Genomic DNA, 21,439 nt, shown 5'->3' with positions numbered 1-21,439 from the left:
AAAATAAATAATTCTCTCCATTTCTCTTGTTTGGATTGTTAAGTGGGGAGAGAAGAGAAAATAATTAGAGAGAAGAGGAGAGAAAAAAAAAAGTGAGTTTTCTTTCACTCCAAAAACGGAGAGAAACCCATTTAAAATATTTTATACTTCCAACTCTGCCTCTAGATATTTTTTAAGATATTTTAAAATTCCAAAGTTGTCCCAAGTTCTGTCCAGTCAATCCAAACATGATGGAGAGAAATTGAGTTTCACTTCTCTTCTTTTCTCTTCTCTTAATGAGTTTCTCTTCTCTACACTTCTCTCAATCCAAACATAGCCGTAGAGACCATTGGTTTCATAGCATTTAAGTCCAAGACTTGTGCAAGTCAAGTCCAAGACTTCATACTTCATACTTTCATAGCATTTAAGCCCAAGACTTGTCTAAATCATTTGCTACTTCCATTGAATCTTCAAAAACAGTCACGATCTAGGATGGTGTCTCATTCCTATTGCAACATATGGTGTCTACGAGTTACATTTTCGTTTGAGATTAAACACATTGGGCTGTGTGCCATGTAGAAAAATGCTTAGCTAGCAGTCCAATTTTTTTTAAACTCCAATCAAAATGTGCCACGTAGACACCGTTCCTATTCTATAGGAATGGTACACATTACCTGATCCAGATTCCTTCGAACATGAGAATGGAGGGGGCCTACTTTATAAGGAGAAAACTGAGTCTGGCTCATGAATTTTATTTTTAAATTCGGTTATTTTGCTCTCTTGCTGGCTATCAACTTTAATTACAGTTCGAAATCTGTTTCAAGCAGCAATCTTTTTCTTTTTCTATATATTTCACCCAAGAAGAAGCTATAATCACTTAAACCGAATGAAACTTCCATCTTCCACGATGAGTGCATTTGCTTTCTTTCTCCTAGTTTCCATCCTTCTCTTTTGTATTAAGTTTCCAGTAGGATTGGCCACGTCTGGCATTCTAGGAAATGAGACTGATCGACTCTCTTTGCTTGCTTTCAAGGTTAGCATATCTCCTGATCCTTTTCAAGTTATGAGGTCGTGGAATGACTCCATCCATTTCTGCAAATGGCAAGGAGTTACATGCAGTCGTCGACATCAAAGGGTTACAATGTTGAACCTCATGTCCCAAGGGTTGGGGGGTTCCATATCTCCACATATTGGGAACCTCTCTTTCTTAAGGGTGATAAACCTCGAAAACAACAGCTTCCAAGGTGAAATCCCCCAAGAAGTCGGCCATTTATTCAGGCTACAAGAATTCAATATGAGTGAAAATTCTTTCGTAGGGGAAATTCCAGACAATATAACCCATTGCTCTAACCTAAAAATCCTTCGTTTAGGTCACAACAATCTAACAGGAGGGATTCCACCATCTTTAGGAAACCTTTCGTCTCTCAACCTTCTTTCTCTAGAATTCAATAGCTTGGAAAGAAATATTCCAGATTCCCTAGGCGAATTGAAAAGTCTAAAAAGAATTTCTCTTGCAGCCAATATGTTATCTGGTATGATTCCTTCCTCACTTTACAATCTGTCGTCTTCCGAATTCTTTTCTTTAGCAGCTAACCGACTAGTTGGTAGTCTTCCAAATAATATTGGCTTCACACTTGCTAAACTTAGCGAAATTTATATTGGAGGAAATCACTTTCTTGGTTCCATTCCTGTGTCATTATTCAATGTTTCGGGGCTCAAGAAAATTGACTTAAGTTTCTGCACTTTTACTGGAGATGTCCCTATTAATGTGGGAAACTTGAAGGGCCTTCAGTATCTAAATTTGGCTTCAAATAATCTTGGAAGTGGGAAAGTTGGTGATCTGAATTTCCTCAATTCTTTAACGAACTGCACATATCTATCGATGTTGGGTATCGACGGCAATCATTTTGGAGGTAAACTACCCAACTCTATATCCAATCTCTCAATACAACTCAGTGAACTTCATGTAGGAAGAAATCAAATATCTGGAAATATCCCTGTTGGAATTGAGAACCTTGTGAACTTATTTGCATTGAGCATGGAATCTAACCTTTTCACTGGTCCTATTCCCAAGGGCATTGGGATGCTTCAAAAGCTTCAAGAATTATTCCTAGATGCAAATTTATTCTCAGGGACGATACCCTCCTCATTAGGCAACCTTTCTCAGTTATACTTACTCCAATTATCAAACAACATTTTAGAGGGAAACATCATTTCAGATCTTGCCAAGTGCCATTCTTTGCAAATATTAGGCCTAGCTAGAAATAACCTCAATGGTACAATACCGAAACAGGTTATTATTAGTTTATCCTCACAGTTAATTTACATTAACTTAGCCTATAATTCTTTGATCGGCTCCTTACCTGTCGAAGTCGGTAAGTTGAATAGTCTCCAAAGTCTAAGAGTTGCTGAGAACAAATTGTCTGGTCAAATTCCTAGCTCACTTGGTGGTTGTTCGAGCCTAGAATACCTTTCTTTGGAGGGAAATTACTTTCAAGGAACCATCCCTTCATCTTTTAGTTCCTTGAAAGGTTTGCAAGATTTAGATCTTTCGCGTAATAACATATCAGGGGAAATTCCTAAAGGTCTACAAGACCTTTTATTTTTAGAATATCTAAATATTTCTTTCAATGACCTTGAGGGTGAGGTACCAGTAAAGGGAGTCTTCAAGAATACAAGTGGATTTACATTTGTTGGGAATAGTGAACTCTGTGGAGGCATCCCAGAACTTCAGTTACCTGCATGCCCCATCAAAAAATATAAGCAAAGAGGAAAATCTCTTGCTTTCAAGGTGTCGATTGGTGTGATTATATTTTCAATTGTGGTAGCATCTTTTCTGGTGTTTTATTGGAGGAGAAAGCCAAGAATGAAATCTTCTTCGACAATTTTCTTGGGTGATTGGTACAAAAGGGTTTCTTACAATGGACTCCATAGAGCAACAAATGGATTTGCTTCAGCCAATTTGATTGGTGTGGGGAACTTTGGATCTGTTTATAAAGGAATTCTTCATCAAGATGAGATACCTATTGCGGTTAAGGTACTAAACCTTAATGTACGAGGTGCTTCCAAGAGTTTTATGACAGAGTGTAAAGCTTTAAGAAAAATCCGACATCGGAATCTACTCAAGATCATTACCGCGTGCTCAAGTGTGGACTTCAGAGGTAATGATTTCAAAGCTCTGGTTTTTGAGTTCATGCCTAATGGGAGTCTAGAAAACTGGTTGCATCCAAGTTCAGATGAGATAAATCAATCGTGTAATTTGAACCTTCACCAAAGACTAAGCATAGCAATTGACATTGCTTCCGCATTGGATTATCTTCATAATCATTGTCAAACACCCATTATTCATTGTGATCTGAAGCCAAGCAATGTTCTTCTTGATGACGAAATGACAGCCCATGTGGGTGACTTCGGTTTGGCAAAGATTCTTGCTAGCAACACAAACAATTCTAGCGAAATTGATACCAATTCAATATTTATAAAAGGGTCTATTGGATATATTCCTCCAGGTATGAATTTGATATAAGTTCATGTTGTTTCCTTTTTTCAAATTTTCTAAATAGATATCATTGATAACTCCAATTTGCCCAGTAGTTTTTAATACTTGACTAGACAATGAATGGATTGCAGAGTACGGTATGGGTGTTGAGGTCTCTACACAAGGGGATGTCTATAGCTATGGAATACTTTTGTTGGAGTTGCTAACGGGAAAGAGGCCAACTGATGAAATGTTTAAGGATGGTTTAAGCCTTCATCAATTTTCCAAAATGGCCTTGACTGATCAAGTGACGGAAATTGTGGATCCGTGTCTGCTCTTAGAAGATCGTAGTGAAACTATCAATGATTTTCGAAACCAAAGATATAATGCAATGGATAAAATACGAGAATCCCTGATTTCCATATTTAGAATTGGAGTTGTGTGTTCTACAGAGTCATTAGGTGACCGAATGGAAATCAAGGATGTTCTCTTGGAGTTGCATTTGATTGAGAAAATGTTTCTTGAAGATGGAATCCACAAATAGAGTTGAAATACTCTCTATTGGTCTTACATTTATGTTCGACTTTTGGCTAAATACTTGGAACTGTTTTTTTTTTTTTTTCCGCATGGTGTTTGGTCGTGTATGTAGCTTTGTCTAAGCCTATCTTGGTAATCTGTTCTATTTTATTTCTTTACTTGTTGAAATTGGAAATTATTTAGTTCAAGACATAATAAATTACTGAATAAGTTTAATTTCATGTCTTATCACTCCTATGCTACATTGAAAAAGTTATGCTTTGCAAGCACAATGTTCTTGTTTTCTATTCTTACTTTCAACTATGGATAGTAGCGCAATAGCATATGAAAAATATCCTAAAGTTCACTTGTTCTTACGGCACATGCATCCTCTTTAAGATTAAGGGAGATGAGGAAAAACCAATAAAGTGGATTAAAGGGGTAAAAGAAGAAATATAGTAAAATTGGAAGGGTATTATTGAAGGGGTAGAAGAAAGAAAATATAATTGGAGGGGTGAAGGGGAAAGAAAATAAAGTGAGTATCGTGGACCCAACCCACTATAATTAGAGGGGACGCTTATCCCCTACAAAATTCACTATAGTAAAATAAGGATATAGCGACGGCCATGACCGTTGTTATAGGTAAAAACCCGTCGCAAATACATATAACGACGACCACCCTGGTCATCGGTGGTTGTCGCTAAACCCCCAATGCTATATCTATTATCGACGGCCAACAATTCTAAAGACAGGCATTATATGTAAGACTTTTAGCAATAGCCATTATTGACCGTCGCTATAGAGAATTTGGTTTTTTACAAAAAATTTGGCCTTTAGCTAGGGTTTTGGCCATCACTAGAAGAACTTTTGAAAAACCAAATTTGATTTTACACATACCCCCATCACATGTTGCTGAATATTGGAAATACCCCTATGTTTTGAAATTGATGACCTAAACCCCAACTACCAACATGAAAAGATCAAAATGCCCCTCGTCTTCAACTTTCATAAATCTAATTGCCAATCCAAATTCTAGTCTACAATTTGAAATTCCTGCAATAACATTCCAAATGCCACACTCTAAGAAAACATAATTGACACGACAATAAGACTGTTTTGCCAATATATTATGACACCACTTACATACAACACAACCTCCCTTCTTCTTTATCAAATTGCAAATTTGTCTATTTTGATTTGTAGAATATAAATAAGAAACTATCAGTAGCGTGCGTCCTTGAAATCTGCAATACTTCACCTTACTTGTTCACCACGATATTCAAGAACCTGGATACAGTCACAGAAAAGGTGCACCCTTGAGGATTATATTCATTGTTGATGAAGTATGAACTAAAACACAAAGAGGTTGGCAATTTAGCCATTTCACAAAGAATAAGAGAAAAGGAAGAGAGAATTTTGGGAATCTCTTTAGCTGTTCTACAATTCTTGTAAGAAAAACCAAACCACGCCTATAGTTATCTTTCTTTGTGGACAAGAAATGCCCACTAATGTCTCACAGTGATGATGCATTTCTTATTTTATTTTCTCAATGTGTGTAAAAGGGCCATTCCAATGATAAACACATATAAAGTTGAGAAAAGGAGGTGACAAAGGTGAATCAAGCAGCGAAAGTGAATTGAAATGAAGGATGGATAGTTTACTTGTAAGTGGTAAAGACGTTCCCTGAATGTAGAAAATGTTTTAGGATCCTTCCCTCCCTGTTTAAAGAAAACCACACAATTTATTTTTAGTCTGATTCATCCCAGTGTCCAAGCTAAATTATAAAAGAACAAGACATCGTGTTATGTAAAAAATACAGAAACGTTACCCCAATTGTGTTGAAGCTTGCTATTGTAGCTAAAGAATGACGGTAAGGTCCCATGACTCGATGCGCTATTGCCTCTTCTGTCCTCTGGCAAGCAGAAAATAAGACAAGGCTCAAATAATCATACCATTGAGAAAAAGAAAGTAAAAGATAACAGCTGGGGTCAAGGTCATCAATTCAAAACATAGGGGTATCTACAAAAGCTGAAACTATGCTTCACCAATAGAAGTTCTACCTGCTATCCCTACAAGCATTTGGATGGTTATAGCTTTTGCTGATGATTTTCGTGGATAAGACTTCCAGAATTTCCAATCTATAGCAAGCATGTGATTTACAACTGATTGTTTCCCTTGGTTAACTGGAGAAATTACGTATCCCCCACCTACAATAGAACCAAAAAAATGTAACTCATTAATACATTTTAAACAATGCAAGGACTTCAAGGATCAAACACGAGGTCCCATCAAAATACAAAGTCCTCAAAAAAGACACCTTACAGCAAAAAGCAATAGCTCTAATATGCTAATTATTATTATTATTATTATCTCTTGGAAAAATTAAAGATGGCAAATATATGTGCAGCAAAGATCACCATGGGATACTGTACATACTATGTAATGAGAATTTGCGCAGTTAGCTACATTTTAATGTAAACTACCTGAATTGGAGGCTTAAACACAAACGCGTTTCCTGTCAGCAAGGTCGACAGGATAGTTGAAGGGTGGGATTGCCAAGACAACCGCAAGTGGAATTTGCAATTAAATACAATCAAGTAATACAACCAATTCTAGAACGTCAAAGGAAAAAATAAATAAGTGAACACTTCCATGCCATTTTTGAATCTCATTACAGTTGCTAGATGGTTTTAATTGGATAGAAACTATATTTATTTCATAAAACTAATCAAAAAATTCAGGAACATTTATATCTTAATAAAAGAGAGTTCGTATACAATAAGTTTAACATTTAACAGCTCTAAGAACTTTGCAGGATTTCTTTTCCCAACAAAGCATCATCCAACAAATTGGAGAACATGTGGACAATTGACAGAAAAAAAAACCAGGCTGAATATTTATTATAAAATTGGTTTAATTTTCCATGACATTTGTTTGTAAAATATTTATTCCCTTTTCCTGTTATACGTCATCTAATAATTGCCATCATCATTATCATCCCAAATATTGGGGTTAGGAACATGAATACTTTTCTTTTCGCATTCAACTCTAGTTTGGTCCATAGTTGGGAACAAATCCTGCCATATCTTCATTTGCAAATCTTGGAGTTGAGAACAAAACACTCTTGGAGTTGAGAACAAAACACTTTCATTTGTGAGGTTGGATCAATGACCAATAATATAACATTTACTATGGTGACTTTCAAGATTTTGTCTGGTCGAACAGATAATAGCTAATCCATTTTTTATGTCAACATATAATTCCCCATACTTTTCACACTTATTAGTCACTATGACCCACACTAACCAATTAACAATTCAAGTGAAAAAACAAAAGACACACGAACAAAAAAACAAAGCAACAACAATAAGAAAATTACCTTAGACACAAGGCAATCATATAAACTAGCATCAAACAATTGACACAATTTAAGCTTTGATGAAGAAACCAAGGGGAAAAACCAACCTCTTTTGGAATTGTACATTGAGAAACAATGGATGTCCTCCTGAGCTTCTCGTAGTATGAAGATTCCCTATGACAACACCACTTGGCCTGCAATTTTGTTTAGGAAGAAAACAAACCTTTGAATACATAGTAAAAAATGAATTTTTTTGAAGTTATATATGGTAGCCCCGAGTTAATTACCTGAATTATAATTGCTGCTTTATTTTGCTTCCTGAATCTAAATTCATTACGAGCAACCATTGCCCTTAAACCCATCTGCAAGACAAGCACAGACAACCGGAGCCAAGTATAATCCTTTTTGGCTAGGCATCTACGCAAATTCTTTTGAATTTTCATAGCAGTCACTGATCTCCTCATTTGTTCACACAGATTGCTGGCCAGCCTTCCTACGAACCATTTCAGAAAAAAAAAAAAAAGTAAAAAAATTTAAAACTAAATGAGAAAAATAGAAGCAAGTAGATAACAAATTCTCTGCAGTGCTTTCTCAGTTGCTACTAGAAAAATAACAGTATAAGCATAGGGCTATGTAAAAGATCATAAACATGTCTTTCTAATAAGTGTGTCAGCCTACAAAATTTAAGAAGCATACCAAAATAATAATAATTTCTTAAATGGTAGTACCTATAATTCATACTTAAAAGTTTTGGATGGGTTACCTCTATAGAAGGCCTACACTTGAATAGTTGCTTTCCGGCCACCTTGGCCTCACTAGCTAAATGAATGGGTAGATGTACCATAATATCAAAGAATGCTGGCAAAAAGATCATCTCCATTTTACAGAGTCTTAAAACAATTTGATGTTCAAGACACTTTAGTTCCCTTACCCTGAGTACCTTACGACATAATTGTCTGAAAAATGTGGACAACTCAATTAAAACAAAACACACATTCTTAGGCAAAAGTCCCCATATTGTAAGTAGAATAAATTATTGCGTCAATACATGAAAATCATGACTCTTCAACCCCAAGATCTTGCATTGTTCAACTTGAAAACACCTTGAGAAATTTGAAAAATAACTATTTGGAACCTTTACACCCTTTAAGCATGCACAAAACTTCTTCTTTTCAAGTGACGACATTGTGTGACATGCAGGTGACAGTAGCAGTTTCCCTTTTTTCGGTATTGGGTGAAGTTCTTTCCTTATACCCATTAACTGCATATTAAGACGGCTTTTCAAATCGTCTTTTGTTGAACCCTCAATGTTCAAAAGTGTACCAATCAAATTATCGCATACTTTTTTTCGTTGTGCATAACATCTAAATTGTGCTGTAATAAAAGATCTTTCCAACATGGTAAATTGAAAAATATGTTTTTTTTTTTCTTGCAATCATCCTTTTTTCTCTTCCTCCTAATCCTATCTTTATTTGCCTTACCAAAAATAATTTGCTCGTATTCTCGTAATTGATCAAACACATCCTATCCACTCAACGGTTTTGGTGTAAGTTCCAACTCTTTTTTTCCATTAAACTAATTTTTATTTTTTTAGAGTCTATGATCAAGTGGTAAGAATCGACGATGTCCCAAGTAACATTCTTTGTTTCCTTTTTACAATCTGACTGAATAAGCGTCTTTGTGACAAGAGGGATAAACAAGTTTTCTTCCATCTTGATAAATTCGCATATGTAGGAAAGTCATTGATAGTCCATAAAATGGCTGCATGCATCTTAAAGTTTTGTTTTCTTGAGGCATCTTATGTCTTAACTCTATCTGTCCACAGTTCATTCAATTCGTCTATCAATGGTTGTAGATACACATCAATGTCGTTCTCAGGAGCCTTAGGACCTAGAATGAGTAACGACAACATAAAAGTTGATTTCATACACATTCATAGAGGCAAGTTATATGGAATCAAAACAACATGCCATGTGCTGTGAGGAGTATTCATGTAATTGAAAGGAATAAAACCATTGTAGATACCCCATTTTTGCATCCGCCTGATTAATCAACTCATCAACCCGATTGCAACGGTTCCTGTAGACACCCCATTTTTGCATTCGCTTCATTAATCAACTCGTCAACCCGATCGCAACGGTTCCCAATGATGGATGTTTATTTCAATGCTTTATTTGTTACTAGATATGTTTCAGAAATCCGGATGAAGTATCTCGAACTGACAAAACTATAGAAACCACGCTATGCTAGGAAAATATAACCCCAACAACTTAGAAATCATCATTTTTCAGGCAAAAAGAAGCTTCACGATAAAAATCACTAAAAAAATGACCAAATTACCAAAACACCCCTAACCTTAAAACATCCCTAGAGCCTACGTTACGCTTAAGAAAACCCATTCAAACACATAAAACAACAAATAAAAACCAAATAAACCATTTCGCCACTTTTCACAGAATTCGATAAAATTACGAAAATACCCTTCATAATGTTCACGATCATTTCGCATAAAAAAATTTAATAAATGATACAAACCAATATTCCCATTGAATTCCTTACGAAAATCGATTCAAAAATATCCTGGAACATCAAAAACCGACTTGAAACGGAAAAGTTTTCTTCAGGGGCAAAACGGTAATTTTTCAATTAAAAAATTTTAAAATTCCGAAATTAATAAATAAAACATTAAATAACGTAAAGTGAAAAATTAATGAAATTAATTTAAAATTTTGAAAAAAAAAATCGATCAATCAGGCTCTCAGGCAAAATTGTTGATGGTTGCCTAGATATTTATTAAAGGCTCCATCTGGGAGCCCAAAGAATTAAAAATAATAAATGGGGGTTCTCCAAAAAGAAAAAATTAATGTCAATCAAATAAGACTAAAGTCAATCTTAAAGTTAATCAAGTAAGACTAAAGTAAAAAAAAATTAAAGTCAATCAAGACATTTGAGAGAAAGTAAACTAAACTGAATTTGCACATCACTCTTCGTTATGTGTGAAGATCCTCTTACGTCAATCTAAGCTACGGAGACAATGATCAGAGCACCTAAAGGGCGAGCGAGGATGTCTCGTAGCCAAGTAGAAGTTACTGCAGGAAGTGGGCTAGGCGAGTGACAACACTTCGTGATCAGAGACACGGCTGACACTTGACCCTCGCCCTTGAGTAAGAACGACAATGCATCGACGATACTAGACTAGGTCATCTCGAAAGATGCTTTGAACACAAGGGGAGAACGACCTTCCAAAAACCTCTCAATTGTCGACAGAGACCCGAAGCGAGCACTTGAGCCTCAAGTGTTGATGAGTCAGATGACAGAGTTCATAACAATGATAGATCTTACTCGCTTGCCAGCGAGAGAAAGAATAGGATAAAAAGGATGAGCGAGCTCCAACACTCTGTACCCAACCTGATACACCCCACCTCTTTCGTGATGTACAACGGAAGAGGAAATGCACGAGAACACGTCTCTTTCCTTATTGAGGCCTTTTGGACATGGTGGAGATCATGATCTTCGTTTATAGGAATTCTCGAAGTCTAATGTTCACTAACCTTGGAAGGACGAGGCAAGGCGAAGGAGAAAACTTGAACGACTACATATGAAGGTTTAGACATTTGGCCATTGCCTGCGACAAGCAAGTCGTAGAGATATGCCTAGTGGAAATGTGCATAAATGGGATGGTCATCGCTTATCGAGCATTACTTGAAAATCTCAGGACTTCGAACTTTTCGGTGCTTCATGAATTTGCACATCGGACCGTTGTCCCTGTGTGATTAGGGGGAGCTTATGGAATGGAGAGCGTACTAAGACCGAGAACCGTCAGGGACCTCAAGTATTCATAGTAAGATCTTCGCTCAAGACGGGGGTAGTGACTACCCTGGGCAGACATGCACCTACAAGAAACCCAATCTCAAAGCAGACAATGACAACGTCCCTGAATTCCCATGAAGTATAGGCGATGTTGAAGGGATCCTCAAAGCATGGATCCAGGATGAAGCCATCCACGTACCACCTACACAATGCAAACTGTCTCTTACTGATCAACTATACTTTTCAGAAGAAAAGAGCTATGTGGTGTTCATCAACTTGGCTAATGATTTCCAGCCCCATTCAAGACCATGCCGCCGTGGTCGAGACGTCAAGGAGAAGCATAAGGGGTCAGAGAGGCCTAACTAGCATCTATGTCTTGCCACTCCGAACGGTCACCTCACATGCCAATGTGTTTCATGGCAAGCGGAGACATATCTCGGAGAAGAGAGAAAGAGGACTAATTGATGTTGATCATAAACTTCTTACAAGATGGTCAACTCTCACTCGATAAAGTGGAAGCACTCAAACTAAATAGGCACACCACACGTTTCTACATCCACCGAAGGGTATTGTATAGGAAGAGCATGCGAGGGGAACCATTAAGATGCCAATATGACGACAAGACCCTACAAAGAAACATAATCACTATTGCAGATCGGGCATTACTGACTCACGAAGGAAACGCCACATTGTTAGTTTAAAGGTGTGAACTTTTTCAAAGGCACGAATACATGATACGCCCATGGTCGTTCTTTGTTTGGGGGCTAGACTTCATCGGACCGATCGAGTTAGGCCAAAGAACACACTTGGACAATCACCACTATAAAATTCTTTGTCAAACGAGTTGAAGCCATACCCCTAAAGACGACTAAATGACCCACAGTGGCATATTTCATTAAAAAGCACATCATTTGTTGAATGGGACCCCATTCATCAATCAACATGTGAGACAATTGCTGGCTAGCTAAATGGTGCACGACCTCCATAGGTCATGGCACAAGCACCAACCCTTAGCGTTATGGGCATTTTCGGATGTCACCTTGCACATCCACGAAGGCAACCCCTTACAAGATGACTTAGCTTTACGAGTAAATAGTTTACTTAGGTAAGGGATGTTGACACACATGATCGTACCAACATGATAATGATCATTTGCCATACACATCGTGTCTAACAACAGCCATACAATCATTTTTTCCTTCTCTCCTGATGATCTGTTCGTATCGACGTACTCTGCTCAAGAAAAAAAGGGGGGACATAGAAAATGTAATGGCAAATGAAAGATTCACAAAAAATGTTCATTATTCTCTATTAATCGAAAGAAAAAGAGAACACTTCCCCTTACCAAAAGTTTTTCTTAAGAAGTTACATATGTTTTTTATTAAAACAAATGAGAAAGTAAAACACCAAGGAAACTACAGAGTTAAAAGCGGCCCAACAGCCAACGTTCGGAGGGTGTCTGTATAGCGACGGATGGGGGCTAACGCAGCTAGCACATCTGTCTGCTCAACAAAGCACGACTTTCTCTTTGTACTTAATGAGCAACAGCTCTAGGCAAGCAACCTCACCCTCAACATCCGAAAATGCAGATGCTTCTCACCATGCTTCAAAATCACAAAGTCAAAAGTGGCCAATGGCCAACGCTCAGAGGCCCTCTATGCCACTGCTCTCACAACATCTGCACGACGTCAAATGGGATTTGACATGGTAGGCATGCAACCTCACCCTCGACATCCGAAAGTGCAAATGCCTGTCAACATGCTTTAAAATCACAAAGTCAAAAACGGCCCAAAGGCTAACGCTTGGAGGGCTTTTACACCACTGTTTTCACAACATTAGCACAGTGTCAGATGGGGGATCTAGCATGGTCAAAATCTTAACAAAGCACGTCTTTCTCCTTGTGCTTAGTGAGCAACCGCTCTAAGTAAGTAACCTCACCCTCCACATCCAAAAGTGTAAATGCTTGTCAAATGCTTCAAAATCATAAAGCCAAAAAACGACCGAGTGGCCAACGCTTGGAATGCCTTTGCGCCACTACTTTTACAAGATCTACACGGCGTCGGATGGGGTTTAGCATTGTCAAAGCCTCAGCACGCTCTCAACAAAACACAACGGCTTTCTCCTTGTACTTAGCAAGCAACCGCTCTAGGCAAGCAACCTTACTCTCAACATCCGAAACTGCAGATGCTTGTCAACATGCTTCAAAATCACTAAGTCAAAAATGGCTCAAAAGGCAATGCTTGGAGAGCCTTTATGCCATTGCTTTCACAACATCTACACAGCGTCAGATAGGGTCTAGCATGGTCAAAGCCTCAGCATACTCTCAACAAAGCACAATAGCTTTCTCCTTATGCTTAGCAAGCAACCGGTCCAGGCAAGCAACCTCACCCTCAACATCCGAAAGTGCAGATGCTTGTCAACATGCTTAAAAATCACAAAGTCAAAAGTGACCCAGTGAACAACGCTCAAAGGGCCTCTGTACGAGAATAGACGGGGGGTTAATGCGGCTAGCACATCTGCATGTTCAATGTGAAGCTTAGCAACCTTCTCCTTATACTCCGCCAATAGAAGCTCTAGGCAAAGAGTTTCGCTCTCAATCCCTAAAAGTGCAGACCCTCTTTGTTCCACCATACTCTGCATCGACAAGCTCGATATCAACACGCTTCAAATCGTGAAAGGCAACTGCTACTAGCCCATATTGTACTTTCAATCAAACTACATTGAACTTAACCCATTCTGTAGTCCTAAATCTTGCCTCCCCAAATGCCAAGCTACTGCGAGGTAAGATCAGATAAGCAAGTGCTTCGCATGGCAAACACAACCTTCAACACTTCTGAAATCATAAAGGTCAATAGCCCAGAACAAGACTCAATCAAGGTGTTGTCAAAAAAATGTTTGTGATGCGCATAAAACTCTCGATACAATGCCTCATCATTCGTAGCAACTACAACACCCTCCACATTTACCCCCAAAGGAGAGGAGCGGGCATGACTGTCACCCATGGAGCTCTCTCGAATATGTGGACAATCAAACCCAAGGGCATAATCAATTGAAGCCATTAGAGTAAACTCACTAGTAGAAATAACTTTGGTATTCATGGCATAAGAAGATGATATCATACCACCCATTTGATCAGTTGGGGAGGTAACATCCTCTCTAAGAATAATGTGCATTTCACGCCACCCAACCACACCACCCTTTGGAGTATTCATCCCTTCTTCCTCATGACAACATTGGTATGATCAATATCATCGATATGTGAATGCATTGCACCTCCTTTGAACGAAGGGGGGCTTGTACAGAACTTACAATACCAACAAGAGAAGCAGAGAGGGAATTCCCAATAGAGACTGGTATTGGCCAAAGGTACACCTGCAAGATTCTCCACACCAACAACGTCATCCAAATCATCTTCAAGAATGCTAAGCCCACCCTCAAGAGCAAAAGAATGTGAAGCACGCCAATACGTCCTAAAAAGATGGATCGAAAATAACATAACGTGTAATCACGGAAGTCATGGACATACGCTTTGGAATAGGGCCAGGAAGACCTTGATCAAACCCACATTGACGTGCACACCTGTTTGGAGTATAGTACTTAGTATCCCACCTGCCACCCAAGAACAACAGTACATGCCCAGGTGTTGAGCTGTGCAGAAATGCCACTTGCCCCTCGTGAAAGGTAGGGTCAATGAGTTAAATTGAGATCCACGCCAGGGGCTCAAGCAAACATGCTAACTTGCCCAATGCCATCAATTAGAGGAAAATATACGACCTCAGAAGGCTCATATAAAATCTTGTTAACAACTTTGTTGTCCTTGCCCCACACCACCTCCAAGCATGAGGCTCTAAAGACTTTTGGTCCTCACCAGCCAAAGTGCCATCCTTCAAACAAGTGCTGGCCATCACCATCAACTTAAAACACATAAGGGACGAAGGCGCCAACATGACAAGCACAAAGTGGACAACGAATTTGTGAAATGTCTGACATACGATACGAGCACAAAGGAAATATGACCGAGTATCACGAGCACAAAACGACTAACGTGCATACTTCGGGGTCGCAACATTGAACGACGTCAAAAGGGGGGGGGGCATAATATTAAAGACAAATTCACAAGCATTTTAGCAATTTAACACATTGGTGTTGAGGCCAAGGCGTCAATAGGGTGTGATCATTGGAGAAGGCGGCTTCGCGAAATGTCTCACACAAGATATGGGTATGAAGGACATCATCAAAACATACCTGACAGCAGCTCGAACTAAGTGTCCCACCCAATCAAGTAGGGGGCTAAATGTGAATGATGCTAATTTACTAGGGCAATGCGGCAACGATGACTTGGAAAAGGGGGCCACATTGCATCACTTCGAGGGTTCCATCTAGAGAAACAACGCACATGGACAGGTCAAGGGGGATGTACACCACTAGGACGTCATGTGACTTGGATAGCGCACATGGACGGCTCAAGGGGGATGTTCACCTTCATGATGTGCGCACATGGACAGGGGGAATGTGCACCTCCACGACTTGCGCACATTGACGACTCAAGGGAGATGTGCACCTCCATGACGTGCGCACATGGACGGCTAAGGGGGGTTGTCCAAGACGTACACTCATGGATAGGTCAAGGGGGATGTGCACCTCCAGGACGCCACGTCACTTGGACGGCCCAAAGGGGATGTGCACCTCCAGGACGTGCGCACATGGACAGCTCAAAGGGGATGTGCACCTCCAAGGTGTCTCCCAAATGGAAGAACGGGATCTAGGTGGAATAGATCCTCTTGCATGCCCAATGGGATGCTCGAAGAATAGGTAGACATGGAACTCATTCGAATGCAACCCCCTCGAGATACGTGGACGAATCAGGGGTTGTCCATACGTTGAAAGGGACATTTGAAAGCTTACAAATACCTTGAGAGAATATTGTTGTGAGAACGAATTTTGAGAGAATAAATAACTTATAGCAATTGTATCATTTATGTATTTTAACCCAATACACTATTTTTTTTAGGTTTAGGATTTTATATGATCCTAATCCTAATTGTAAACAACTACTGAAATTGTTTAATTGTGTCATAATGTTTTGAGAAGTTGATTAATAACTTGAGCCAAATCTCTGTAGTGTGTGAATAGTATGTTTTAATTTGTAATTGGGGTGTGATAAATAATTTAAGAATTTGGGGTGTAATAAGTAAAAGTTGGGGTGTCAATAACAGCTTTCTAAAAGAAACAATATAATCTTAGCTGGGATAAGCAAAGAAGGAGACGGAACTAGAACGGTTGGATTTAATGGGTATTGTATGAATTGGGTCAAGGTCACCAAATTCCATTATCATTATAAAATGTAGATTTTTCTATAATGAAATCCATACATAGTGGTGTACTTCGAGTAGTTCAATATCAAACAAAGAGTGGATTTGTATGAGTTTGAAATGATATGTACCGTGATCCTTCCTTCCTCATCAATTGGGAACTCACAGATGGAAATAACGTGGACGCAGCTTTCCTGCTATCATCCTGTCAAAATCCAACATATACTAGACATAGTTTAACTCACAAAAATCAACCAATTTGAGTAGAATGGCAACTCTAGTATAAAACAATCTTTATAACAATAAGATGTCATTAAATCAAAATGTGAAAAAAAAAAAAAAAAAAAAAGATCAAGTAGGTAATGATGATTCTAAATGACTTTCCCCACTATTTTTTTTATTATGACACACCAAACATAAATAATTGAATGGGGTTCAACGGTTGGGAATTTCTTTTCAAATTTGGAATTTGAAAACACGTATTCAAAACAAGATTTGGTGTTTGATGTTCATGGAAATTATGAAAAGGGGGACTTTGATAACGCATGTAAATAAGATCACTATGTAGTTTCCCATAAAGATGGAGATAAGTGAGGGCCAAAGTGTAATTTAAGGAACAACAGACCTTAGTTAAGTGGCTTTCGGAGAGTTCAAAATGATTCTTTCACAGGACAGATGGCACCGGAACAACAGAAAATCCAGAGGCAACTAAAATCCCAATCCACAACCCAAATCCAAATCCTCCACTCCACCATCCCTTCATTGCAGAAAAGGTAAATGTCCTCGGCAAGAACTACAATTAAAGTGTCAAAATAGTTAACATGACACATCAGTGTGATTGACATCAAACCAATAAATCAACAATGAAAGGAAATCTAGAACCAGTATATTCAAACCAAATAATGTGTGCAACATGATTCATAGAGTGTGAGTATGTGAAAAAATGAGTTATTTTAATATAGTATCTCTAGCAAGTTAGGTTTCTCAAGCCTATAAAATCCACCTCACTGAAACACAAAATTGTCTACCTAGAAAAGAGAATAAGCTGCAAGTTTTGGTTGTGGATACAAGAGGTTTTTAATTTGTATTAAAGGGATGAATGGCAAGAAAAATACAAGCTAAATGGACAAGATATCCCTCACAAGGAGATAGAAAAGAGTGGAAAAAAGAAGCTAGATAAAAGCATAAAACAATCTAGTTCCATCTAAAAACAAAATCCTCAAAGAGAACATTACCTCCTCGTGGTTGTGGCCTTGTGGGTACAAAAAACCGCCATTGCGGAATCATTTATTTCATATATAAAAGTTATAAAGAGAACATTACCTCCTCGTGGTTGTGGCCTTGTTGATTTTTCTCCACAAACTGGTCAAATTAAACCCCTAACCTTTAGGGTAAAAATTTCAACTATCATCTTTAACCTTGAGATTACATCTCCTTCAACTATCAAACATTAACAACAAGATAAAATTTTGGGAGAAAAAAATATGGATTCATAGATAAGCATCTGCATCAAATAGTGTGCATGGTTTTTAAACTCGGTATTTGGTCTCGTCTCGTTCACCTCTGATACCGAGTTGACTCGGACGATACGTCTCGTCTCGTCGAGTCGTCTCGTTCAACATTAAAACAATGGTTTTTAACCATTTAAAAAATCTGAAAAAATCAGGAAAAATTCAGAATTGATTCCTATTAAAAAAATGAACCCCTCAAAAAATATATAATTAAAAAAAAATTATAATATACCTATCAATCAAATTCAAGGTAATTAAATAAGGGTCCCGTTCAATGGCTAATTTTTTGGCAAAACATTTTTTAAAACATGAGTTAGAAGTTTTGGAATGGGCTGATTTTTGGTGAAGATGATCTCTACGGTGAGGAGATTATCATCACCAAAAATCAGCCCAATCCAAAACTTCTAACCCCATAAAAAATAGTTTACAAAAAATGGACGGTCCACGATTTTTCAACTTGTAAACATGGGTTAGAAGTTTTGGAATGGGCTGATTTTTTGTGAGGATGATCTCCTCACCATAGAGATCATCCTCACCAAAAATCAGCCCATTCCAAAACTTCTAACTCATGTTTTGAAAAATGTTTTGCCAAAAAGTTAGTCATTGAATGCTACCCATTAAATAAAACACATGTTTCCTAAAGATTAGTATAAATTTCTACTGAAATTTTCATCAAAAAACTTCTAAAGAAAAAATAAAACAAATTATCAAAAATACATTTAAGTATTTATCACAAGAAAGTAATAATATCACTCAATAGCTATTGCTTGTAAAATAAAATAGAAATTTTCATTTTTAACTTTTTTTTTCACAAAACTCGGTTGTCTCGGTTAACTCGGACGAGATTTTGAAAATCTCGTCCGATACAACTCGTTTGTCTCGCGAGTTAATGTAAAATCTGTAATATCTCGGATATCTCGTTTGTCTCGGACTAGTTTTGCGAAAATATCGTCCGAGACGACTCGCATAACTCACGAGACGCGTTCGTCTCATAACTCATTGTGAGTTGGTCTCGTTCACCGCTGATACCGAGTTAACTCGGGCGATACGTCTCGGTCTCGGACGAGTTTTAAAACCATGATAGTGTGATCTACATGACAAAAAAATAGTAGTAAGAGTCATTTTATAACCTAAAACCTTTTTTTTTTTTCTAACAATATTTATCACTAAAATGCTGGTTTTTTTAAATATTTCACAATGCTTTCGGAATGCTACACAAAATTATGAATGTTTCATTTCGTCCCATTTCAGTGAATATTTCAGTTTTTTTTCTTTGATGGAAACATTCCTTGAAAATGAAATTTTAAACCTTGATTGCAACATCTATTAAAAAAAACTGTATAATAAATCGAAGAATTAACCAATTACCTTAGCAGAACAATCTGAATCATCAGTTTTCAAGAGAGCCAAAGCTCCCGAAACATCGGGGTCAATCCCAATTATCCAATCCAAACCAGCATCGGTACTCGCCCGTGATTCGACACTAGAATCCTCAACCTTCTCAGGAATAGGACAACTAAGAGAGGCTAACCAATTTTCCTTAAGTTGGGCATCTGAAACATTAACCCTAACCCTAAAACTATCCCTCAAAACCCTCTTTTTGCAACTCTCAACATGAACAAGTTCATGGGTATCCTTCAAATCGAGGGAAGAACCAGAAAATGGCCTAAATTTAGTGGGATTGAATCGGATTTTTGCTCTGAAGTTAGCAGAGATTGTGTTCATGTGAAACGTTGGTGAATACAGATTTTGAGGTAGGATATGGAGGGTTTCCATTAAAATGGGGATCGAAGAAGAGATGGTGGTGACTAAAAGATGAGATTTTGGAGAAATTTCGAGAAGAGATTGAGGGATTTCTTCATCTATTGTTTTTAGAACTTCAAACTTGGGAGGTATGTCATTCTAAGGGACGTGCTATTCGCGCCCACCAAATACGCTGTCCTTGCCCACTTAATCTTTGTTTTTTAAAAAAATAGGAAGTTACATTTTTACCCTTCTCCATACACCCACCACTTATCCATCTATCAATCTAACAACCAAAACCATGTTCTCTATTTATTCTCTCATCCTTCTCCATCATCTACCTCTTTCTCTCCCTCAATCTCTTGGTCTTCTTCTTCAACTTCATCTCCTTTTGAGTATGTGAGAGGTTGAATCAATAGATATTAGGTTTTAAATTTTTTTTTTTTTTTTGCCTTTCAAAATCTTTTTATTTTAATTTTCTTATACTTTTTTGCATTTAATCATTAAAGATGGTAATAAAAATCATCATTAGAATCTTAAAAACCAATGATTTTAAATCAAAGAACTCAAAGTTTTTTTTACAGTTTTATTCAATAGATTCAGACCGAACTTGTTTTAGTAGATTCAGTAGGTACCTACAGTACATAACTTTCTACTGAACATTACAAAACCATTTCAGTGAAAATCTACTGAAGCATTGAGAAATAAGTTATGTTCTTTGATAGATATTATTTGGTAGGTTTAGTAGGTACCTACCGAATTTGCTAAAACAAGTTTGGTCTGAACCTATCGTACATAACTTCCTATCAAATATAACAAATCATTGTAGTGGAAACCTATCGAAGCACTGTAAAATAAGTTATGTTCTTTAATAGATATTGTTCAGTAGGTTTAGTAGGAAGTTATGTTCAGTATGTACCTATTGAATTGTCTAAAAAAAATTCTATATGAACCTACCGAACAGAACTGTAACAAAACTTTGAGTTCTTTGATTCAAAATCCTTATTTTTAAAGATTTTAATGGTGATTTTTCCATCATTTTTGATGATTAAATGAAACAAAAAAAAAGTAAAACATAAATAAATAAATGAAAGAAAAAAAAAACCTTAAAACCTAATATCCATTTATTCAACCTCTTACAAATTCAAAAGGATATAGATATGAAGAGAGAGAGAGGAAGAAGAGGAGGATGAGAATTGGGTATTGAAAACGCCCTCGATCCGCGGGGTGCGCGGATCTGCTTTTGACCTTTGAGGTCTGGGAGTCACCACCTAGTTATTACGATTTAGGAACCGAACTTGGACTCTAAACGGATAAATCAACTAATCTACTACAGAAAATACTGAGTCCGGGGATCACATTACGGGATTGGAAGGTGTTAGGCACCAACCCCGCCCGACAAACGCTGATCTCTACTAATTCCCAAATAAACTACATTGATAAAAGACCTATGTAATAAAAAAAATAATAAGAAATAAATATATTTTTGAAGGCAACGGTCTTGTTCCTTCAGATCTGATAGAGTAACACCTTGTACAATATTCCTCGCTTCATTCTATATCCGGATCTGATTTCTAATCTCTGAGGCAAGGTATCTCTTTCTTAGATCTGGATTCTTCGGATTTATTTATGGATTTTTGGGTGTTTTTGAAGGGCTTCTAAGTATTTTTCGAGCTAAAGTTGAGGTATGGGTGTTAGATAAGGAGTTAGGACTTCAAAATTAGGGTTTATG

The 21,439-nt window shown here is 37.6% G+C and overlaps 2 protein-coding genes across 9 annotated transcripts; one reads left to right on the top strand and one right to left on the bottom strand.

Moving 5' to 3' along the window:
- The first annotated feature begins 883 nt into the window (after positions 1–883).
- On the top strand, positions 884–4,001 carry LOC147384329 (uncharacterized). The gene is made up of 2 exons (XM_086424910.1): positions 884–3,488; positions 3,610–4,001. The coding sequence occupies exons 1-2, from the start codon at positions 887–889 to the stop codon at positions 3,999–4,001; spliced, it is 2,994 nt and encodes a 997-aa protein (XP_086281036.1). The 5' UTR covers positions 884–886.
- A 950-nt stretch (positions 4,002–4,951) lies between these two features.
- Positions 4,952–19,898, bottom strand: LOC147384328 (uncharacterized). 8 transcript variants are annotated; one of them, XR_015172646.1, is made up of 10 exons: positions 19,333–19,898; positions 17,079–17,246; positions 16,585–16,658; positions 9,357–9,410; positions 7,619–7,824; positions 7,439–7,525; positions 6,034–6,180; positions 5,802–5,885; positions 5,635–5,691; positions 4,952–5,260 (listed from the first exon to the last, which is right to left on the bottom strand). XR_015172646.1 is itself a non-coding variant. In XM_086425639.1 (8 exons), exons 4-8 carry the CDS (start codon positions 7,455–7,457, stop codon positions 5,228–5,230), a joined length of 339 nt encoding a protein of 112 aa, XP_086281765.1. In that variant the 5' UTR covers positions 7,458–7,525; positions 7,619–7,824; positions 16,585–16,658; positions 17,079–18,249; the 3' UTR covers positions 4,952–5,227. The 8 variants fall into 8 exon arrangements, 1 of the variants encoding a protein (XP_086281765.1); XR_015172647.1 differs by lacking the exon at positions 9,357–9,410 and adding an exon at positions 8,095–8,287; XR_015172645.1 differs by lacking the exon at positions 9,357–9,410.
- Positions 19,899–21,439: the final 1,541 nt, after the last annotated feature.

This window comes from Akebia trifoliata, chromosome 15 (assembly GCF_017979445.1).
Source record: "Akebia trifoliata isolate Shusen 1 chromosome 15, ASM1797944v1, whole genome shotgun sequence".
Lineage (NCBI taxonomy): Eukaryota > Viridiplantae > Streptophyta > Magnoliopsida > Ranunculales > Lardizabalaceae > Akebia > Akebia trifoliata.
The sequence above is the reverse complement of the archived record's forward strand: the minus strand, read 5'-3'. Positions and strand labels throughout refer to the sequence as shown.

Excerpts from the sequence above, each read along its gene's own strand:
- LOC147384329 (XM_086424910.1), top strand. The coding sequence starts at position 887 with ATGAGTGCATTTGCTTTCTTTCTCCTAGTTTCCATCCTTCTCTTTTGT. Across the intron at positions 3,489-3,609 it reads TATTGGATATATTCCTCCAG|AGTACGGTATGGGTGTTGAG; the intron begins GTATGAATTTGA and ends AATGGATTGCAG.
- LOC147384328 (XM_086425639.1), bottom strand. Across the intron at positions 5,886-6,033 it reads AATGCTTGTAGGGATAGCAG|AGGACAGAAGAGGCAATAGC; the intron begins GTAGAACTTCTA and ends TCTGCTTGCCAG. Across the intron at positions 5,693-5,803 it reads AGCAAGCTTCAACACAATTG|GGGAGGGAAGGATCCTAAAA; the intron begins GGGTAACGTTTC and ends TTTCTTTAAACA.